This window comes from Maylandia zebra, linkage group LG6 (genome assembly GCF_041146795.1).
Source record: "Maylandia zebra isolate NMK-2024a linkage group LG6, Mzebra_GT3a, whole genome shotgun sequence".
Taxonomy (NCBI): domain Eukaryota; kingdom Metazoa; phylum Chordata; class Actinopteri; order Cichliformes; family Cichlidae; genus Maylandia; species Maylandia zebra.
The window spans coordinates 44,848,320-44,855,520 of NC_135172.1; the positions used below are offsets into that span (position 1 = coordinate 44,848,320).

Genomic DNA, 7,201 nt, shown 5'->3' on the forward strand with positions numbered 1-7,201 from the left:
AACAAATCGTTCCCAAATGAAAAGTATAGGTCGTATTGACAAAATTCTTTCACCGTGAGTGACAGCAATGTCTAGTCTACTGAATTCTCAGTTTTCATGCCTGTGGAGTTTATTATATGGACGTGGTGACAGTGGAAAGACACCATACTCTTCTGATTTTCAAACGAACCTTCTGAGCCATTTTAACATTAGAGTCTATGGAAGAGTTGGAGGGAGGAGGCTGTGCATTGGTGACATTTACGAAAGAACCATAACACCTAGGACAATAGTAAACACATTGGATGAAAGAGGACAGCGATGGCTACGTTTTGAGGGTAAAATCATACCTGTAGAGCAAACGCTGCGGACACAGCAGCAGTTTTAAAAAAGATTTTAAGATTAATTTTTTTGCTCCTCTCACTCTAGCAGTTGAGCTGCCTCACTCTAGCCCCAACATTCCGTCCCATACACACCCATTATAAACTCTGAAACGGGTGAAAAAACATCATGAAACTTAAACTGGAACTGAAGAAAAAGTATAATAGATATTGAAAAGATAAATACAAGTTGAATAGTTGAATGTCTTGTCTTCGTTTTAAAGTTTGAATGGTGGCTCTATGTCAATGTATGTGGAAGTAGTAAGAGTTTAAAAATGAGTAAGTTGAATGAGAATTTGAAGGGTCTCCCCATTGAAATACATGGGAAATTTTTGTTGAATAAAGTTGAATAAAATTAAAAATATAAATGTTAAAAATATGAAAAATAGAAGCAGTCATGTCCAAAAGAATAGGAATCTAACGGTGTTTGAATGGTTTTTCTAAGTTGAACGGTTTTGAAGGAGTTAGATGCCAAAAAACGTACGGAATATATAATAATAATAAAGATTAGAATAACAATACTGTGAATGCTTTTCAAGCATTCACACTAATAAGAAAGATTAGAATAACAATACTGTGAATGCTTTTCAAGCATTCACACTAATAAAGATTAGAAGAACAATACTGTGAATGCTTTTCAAGCATTCACACTAATTAAGATTCACAGGGCTTTTACTTTGAAATCCAAAATAAGATGGCCTTGATAGTGACAGGGCACAATTAGGGTACAAGGCTGTGTCATATAGATCTAACATTAGAGTTTGTAAAAAAAAAAAAAAAGCCTAAATTATATGTTATTATGTTCTTAACATATCTGTTAATTCACTCAAAGTTGGCTTTTATTTTGAAATCCGGTTTCCACATCCATTCCCGTAATACTTTGAATACACAGGGAACGTAAAACAAACTGGAGGCTGGCTTGACTGCAAGTCTCGAATTGGAGGCTGGCTTGACACCAGTCAGATGCCGTGCTGGATCGCGTTGAAACCGGCGAGGCTGGAGATCGGCACCTGAAACCACAAACAAACACCTACAAACATGAACACCTGTTTATAGGTGGGCGGGTCTTACTTGGCGTAGGCCTTCTCCAGCAGAGCGCTCCAGAACTCAGTGCCTTCAGCCGAGTGGACGAACAGCAGCTCGCCATCTTTGACTGGCAGCCGGTCGTCGATCACCACGTCCACCCACTGCCCAAACTGCCAGAACTGCAGAGCAAGAAGGAGAATCAGTCACCTGTGACAGGTGTGTCCTCATCCAGCATCAACCACCAGCCGCACTCAAACCATGTCCACAAAGCACGTTTTACAGGTGAATGAGCGTGGCCTCGGTGCAGAAAGTCTCACCTGGAAGTGGAAGATGCCGGCGTATTGGTGGCTGAAGCTCTGACCGTGAGGAACAACGCGATGCAGCAGCTGCTCGTTCAGCGTCAGCGAGCCAATCGCAGCCAGCAGCCAGCAGTCACCTGCAGGAGCACGCACAGGTGAGACAGGTGCACACCTGAGCCTCTTTTACAAGTTACTTCAGCCTGAATGAAGTGAAGCTGCAGCCTCTGCTTATTCTTTTTAATCTGATCTGATTGGACAAACCTGAATGGAGAGGCAGCGCCCTCTGCAGGCGGTCTGTGGTTACATCACCATATTCAGGTAAAGAGCTGCTGGGAGCGCTGAGCTCACATCAGATCAGCATGACTCTGGACGATGATGATGATGATGAGTTTGGGAAGTGTTTGTCGACATTCTTCTGACGGTCTCTCGGGACTCTAATGCTAAGCTAAATCCTAACAGTACATTAAGCTGCTAATGGTTCCGGCTAATGGACGGGCGTCCAGTGTTCACAGATCAATACAGGTCAGAGTGCTGCTTTCAAGTACATCCCGTAACATCAAACTCTACTTCAGGAAATATGTTCATCACATTCTTCGTGTTCACCTGGTTTACACCTGGAAACAGGTGAAGCTTAGACAATATTTTAAGCTCTTAATTAAAAGGTTAAGGGTTAAACCAAATAAACAACCCCTTCGCTCATCTTATTTTTTCAAGGCTTGGATGGAGACTGGGCCTGAGCGAGTCCACAACGAGCGAGAGAAAGACACCTCAGAGCCGACCACAGGTGGCACACCTGCCTGTGTTTCAGGAAGGTCTGACTGGATGATCGACCCCGACCTCAGAGATCAGTAAGAGTGATTCTTGGCTTCAGTCCATTGAATCGGAATCATCGTTGACATTCACGTTATGTTTGAATGCGGCGTGTTTCAGGATGTTTGTCTGGCTTAAATCAGAGCTTTTAGGTGTTCTGCTGGTGGACACGATCAGAACAGAGAAGTGACACACACACACACACACACACACACACACACACACACACACACACACACACACACACACACACACACACACACACACAGTAGAGGCAGGTGAGACCGAAGCTGAGCGCCTGGTTGTTGAGTGATGAAGACGGCCTGTTAACCGCTGCTGCCCCGGCATTAGTGGAGCAGGGTAACCATGGTAACTAAAAACATGGGGAATTCTGAAATAAATAAATTCGCGCGGAGCTGGAATTGCCAAAAGTTTTGACTTTAGACAAAAACATTAGAACTGAACCAAAATGGATCCACACAGGGACGAGTTACAGCTGGTAAGCAGTGGTCACATGACAGGAAGTAAACAAACTCAAAACTGAAGTAAAGACTGAGGATCGCCAGAGCCAGGCTCGTAGCCCTGCAAGTGTTTCTGGTATTTTGTCCACTTCCTGTTTATCTCTGTGAGTTGCTTTTAGGGATCAATAAGCAGCGCAGTGGAACGTTAATGCTGATTGTTTTTGTTATTGATCCATTATTACTGTTTAGTTGTCACTCAGTCTGAGTCCCCTGTTATTATAAAGTGCTTCTCTGCCTCCAGCAGGCGGAGCCAAAGCATCGAAAATAAGCCTGAGCTCCTCCCACCAGCGGCCAGGGGTGGAGGGTTCATACCGATCATTCCTGTCCAGTTCAACACACACACACACACACACACACAGTGAGTCAGCTGGGTGGAGTCCTGTGTGTGAGAGACACACAGAGACCAGTCTGTTGACTCATACACACATGCTGGTGTTGCCTGTTTGTGAGGACCTGGTTTACTTCCTGTTTTCACAGATGCAGAGTTATGATGGCCTCAGCTGACCGAAGAGACAGAGGAGTGTAACACAACTCTTAACTGTATGTATGTATATGATCAGCTGGATCAATCAGCCTGGAGTTCATTGATCGAACCACCAGCACGTTTACATGAAAGAGGCGGAGCCTGAATCACATGACTGCCGAAGTGCTGCATGTGCTGAATAACGTTTGTTCAAAGCAGAAACACAGTTTCAGGATGACTGGCTTGTTAATGAACAACAAACCACACATGCACAGGTCAGTGTGGTTAACCAACCAGCATCGAGAACCACCTAAACAAGAGGCCCACAAGGTTCTGCGGTGCTAAACAGTTTCCTGGAGTTCAGGAGAAGGTACTGGAGGAACAGGAAGTGCAGGTTTCTGTGTGTGGTTCTAAGAATCACACACCTGATTTACTGGAAAGTTCCAACCGCCGACTCACACTGCATACCAGACCGGTTGAGCCTGTTCCAGTGCAAACTGGGAGCTCTGACAATGAAAATAAGGATGTTTGCATATAAGCGTCTCTGTGACGGCGTCAAAGCAAACAAAAAGTGCTAATCTGAGCTGGCGGGTCAGGACAGAGTCAGCAGCTGATTTTGGGTTTGATGCGGAGTTTTTATTCCAGCGCTGATACTAAAGTTCATTCAGCCACAGCTGCATATAACCGCTCGATAACTGCACCAATTATTGCACCAATAACTACCTGATAACTGCCTCCATGACTGTCGGAAAGCTTCTCTGACAACTTCTTAATAACCGCCAGATAAGTAGCAGTATGTTAAACCTGGACAGATAACCTGTGAGAGGTCACATGACTTACCCAGAGCGCCCTGACAGATGTCGGTCCTGGTGGCTCCGCCCACAATGAACTGAGGGTTTCGTGTCAGTTCCTGGAACAGCCAATCAGATGCAGGTATGAGAGTGTGTGTGTGTGTGTGTGTGTGTGTGTGTGTGTGTGTGTGTGTGTGTGTGTGTGTGGAGGCTCACCGTCGGCCTCTTCCACTCCACTCCTCTGGTTTTGGCCGTGAACGGGGCGAGCTCCTTGAAGCCGAGCGAGCCGGGTTCTGCGGGGAACATCGGGTCCTCAAACAGGGTCCTGTTCTGCAGGCAGTCCTGCCTCAGGGCCTCGAAATCCTGGTTCAGGTAGCGCACGGCCTGCTGGACCGAACCCAGACCCGCAGCTCGGGCCCGGTCCATCTGGATCCGCTCAGACACGCCTGTAAACATCCTGAGCCAGAACACATCAGAACTTTGAGCAGCCAATCAGAGCAGAGGAAAGCAGGTTTGTACCGGAGTCTGTCTGGCAGGCTCACGGCTGATAGGAAGTAAAACTGATGCTGAATTTTTCTACTGACCCTGTAAACAAACCCCAGGTGACCTTCATCATGTAAACACTTCTGTTTCCCTCTCCTACAGTTTGAAGATGGCCCCGCCCCTCCCTGAGCCTGGTTCTGCTGGAGGTTTCTTCCTGTTAAAAGGGAGTTTTTCCTTCCCACTGTCGCCAAAGTGCTTGCTCATATGACTGTTGGGTTTTTTTCTCTGTATTATTGTCTTTATCTTACAGTACAAAGTACTTAGAGGCGACTGATCACGTATAAATAAAACATATGAAACTGACTCGACTGAACTGAAGCTTCACAGCAGGAGCCCTCAGGCAGGACCATCAGCACACCTGCTCTTGTTTCAGACAAAAATCAACCAATCAGTCAGTACGCTGTGATAGAACACCACAAAAATCATGTAAGGACGACACAGCTCACACAGGTGAGGACACACCTGTGTGAGCTCTGTGAGTTCAAAGAGTTGCGGACTCATCACAGCTGATCGATCAGAGGACCGGATGGTTTGTCTCAACTCAGCTGAGGAACACGTTTTCCCGTCATGCCTTTGGGCTGAGGACTTTCTGCATCAACCCCGTTAATTGTGATCGCGTCATAATATTTCTGCCGTTCGTGACAGGAGCCGTGACGTCATTAACGGTAAACAGCTGATTTTGTTCTTGTTTCTGTCTGAATCTACACGCAGCTTTGGGGCTTCTGATTGGTCCAGCGACGCAATGATGTAATCAGTTTTCTTGAATCAGCGCAAAAACGGAGAAATCAGCTGATCAACCCGGAAACGGAAAAAACATTGGGACCGACAGGGATCGGCTCAGCCCGGTTCGGTCCCAGCTCCAGGCTCACCTGCACCCGTGTGGAGCTCCTCTGTGTCCTGCTCCGGGATGTGGTCTGCACCGGGTCCTGGATGCTGCTGAAGATGCTGAGCTGCAGCACCGCGCCCCGCCCGGCGGGAGGGGCGGGGCTACATCGCCGTGTGCGTGTGTGCGCGCGCGCGTGTCACGTGATCAGTCATTCTAACAGGAAGTGGCTGTGTTTGCACTAGGCTGATGCTTCTCTGAATTATTGATCTGCAGTGATGATGTCACATACATGTGACCCTGCAGGAAGAACACAAGGATCTGAGAAGATCACCAATCACTAATCGATCACTGCTTTTAGCAGCCAATCAGGCTGCAGTATGTGCTGCTTCATGGAGGCCGTGCTGTGGAGCACTTGCTGGGCGCCTCGGGACGTCAGTCTGTTAAGCTTTGCTGTTTTTGTGACACCTGTGCACCAAAGCTTGTATCTGTTTTCATGTTTCAGACCGTCACTGTGACATCATCAGGGAGCTCAAATATTGGTCCAGACACTCCACCTGCTGCCTCTCGTAATGACGTAGACTTTGACCTATGATGAGCTCAGACACTTTCTGACTCGGATGTTTTTGTTGTGGAGCGGGTCACCTGCTCGATCTGTGAGTGTGAGGAGGAGCCGAGTCACCTGCGGCCAGATGTTGACCTCTCACAGCTGCTGATCTAATTATGAAATGAAACTGAGCTCCGGCCTGCGTCAGCCTCAGGAAACACCGCTCAAAATGAAATGTTCACGGCAGGCGTCTGTTCAAGAGCAGCTTCACCATTTTCACTGTGAAGCACCGACACACGGGGGCGTGGCCAGTTACAGGTTGATCATTAGTAAAACACGAACACAGTTTCCAGGTTTGGAGAATTTATTGACTTTACATGTCAGTAAGTTAGTGTAGAAACTAAACCATGCATATAAAACAGGAGCGGTGACAGGAAGTGAGGCGGCCAGTAAACGGCGAAGAAGGCGTGCTGCAGTAACCACTGAGGCTGCGGCTCAGATCATGGCGAAGTTTAACCACTGCAAGAAGAAGACATGGTCGTCGTCAGCCTCTGCGCTCACACTGACACATACACGTCACCGCATCATACGTCTCACCTGCTGGAAGTCGAGCTCAATGAAACCGCTGCCCTTAGTGTCGAGCTTCGTAAAGACCTCTGTGGAGGAAGACCGTCACACGTTAAAGTTTAAAGGTCACAGCACAGAGGGAAAGTTAAAACTCAGAGAGATGCAGCGAGACGTCATGGGCCGGCAAGCTAACCGCTAGTCACTGAGACCTGTGATAGCCTCCAACGCCCTGCAGAACTCCTCCTACCTGAGGGAGGTCACAAAGCTCCAAACATCTCACGGAGCTTAGACACGCCCTCCAATCCGTGGTCCTCCAATAAGAACTCCTTATCTCACTGACTCCCCCACTGACTGACCTCCCACAGACTGACTCCCCCACTGACTGACTGACCTCTCTGAGCTCGTTAGCAGCGAAGCGCCAACTCACTGAACATCATCTCCAGCCTCATCAGACA

General features: G+C 47.4%; 2 protein-coding genes and 1 long non-coding RNA gene across 5 annotated transcripts in view; 1 reads left to right on the top strand and 2 right to left on the bottom strand.

Moving 5' to 3' along the window:
* The window catches only part of LOC101467885 (calpain-1 catalytic subunit), a 28,755-nt gene extending 22,934 nt beyond the window's left edge, over positions 1-5,821 (bottom strand). Inside the window, exons 1-5 of one of the 3 annotated variants that reach the window (XR_013099062.1) lie at positions 4,851-4,911; positions 4,483-4,723; positions 4,316-4,385; positions 1,700-1,818; positions 1,428-1,561 (exon numbers count right to left, since the gene is read on the bottom strand). Coding sequence is in view for 2 of the 3 variants with exons in the window: in XM_076885337.1 (XP_076741452.1) it covers positions 1,428-1,561; positions 1,700-1,818; positions 4,316-4,385; positions 4,483-4,723; positions 4,851-4,882 (596 nt within the window). In the remaining variant the exon portion in view is untranslated. Of the gene's footprint in view, positions 1-1,427; positions 1,562-1,699; positions 1,819-4,315; positions 4,386-4,482; positions 4,724-4,850; positions 4,912-5,678 lie in introns of those variants that run through there. The other 2 variants (XM_004574029.6, XM_076885337.1) reach the window with 2 other exon arrangements.
* Positions 1,749-7,201, top strand: part of LOC143419081 (uncharacterized) — a 13,500-nt gene continuing 8,047 nt past the window's right edge. Inside the window, exons 1-2 of the long non-coding RNA XR_013099064.1 lie at positions 1,749-1,836; positions 2,396-2,529. This is a non-coding gene — a long non-coding RNA (uncharacterized LOC143419081). The remainder of the gene's footprint in view (positions 1,837-2,395; positions 2,530-7,201) is intronic.
* LOC101468385 (calpain-2 catalytic subunit) overlaps positions 6,526-7,201 on the bottom strand; it is a 12,394-nt gene continuing 11,718 nt past the window's right edge. The window contains exons 19-21 of the mRNA XM_004574030.6: positions 7,174-7,201; positions 6,777-6,835; positions 6,526-6,698 (exon numbers count right to left, since the gene is read on the bottom strand). The exon at positions 7,174-7,201 is cut by the window's right edge and continues 89 nt beyond it. Coding sequence (XP_004574087.1) covers positions 6,675-6,698; positions 6,777-6,835; positions 7,174-7,201 — 111 coding nt within the window. The 3' untranslated portion in view covers positions 6,526-6,674. The remainder of the gene's footprint in view (positions 6,699-6,776; positions 6,836-7,173) is intronic.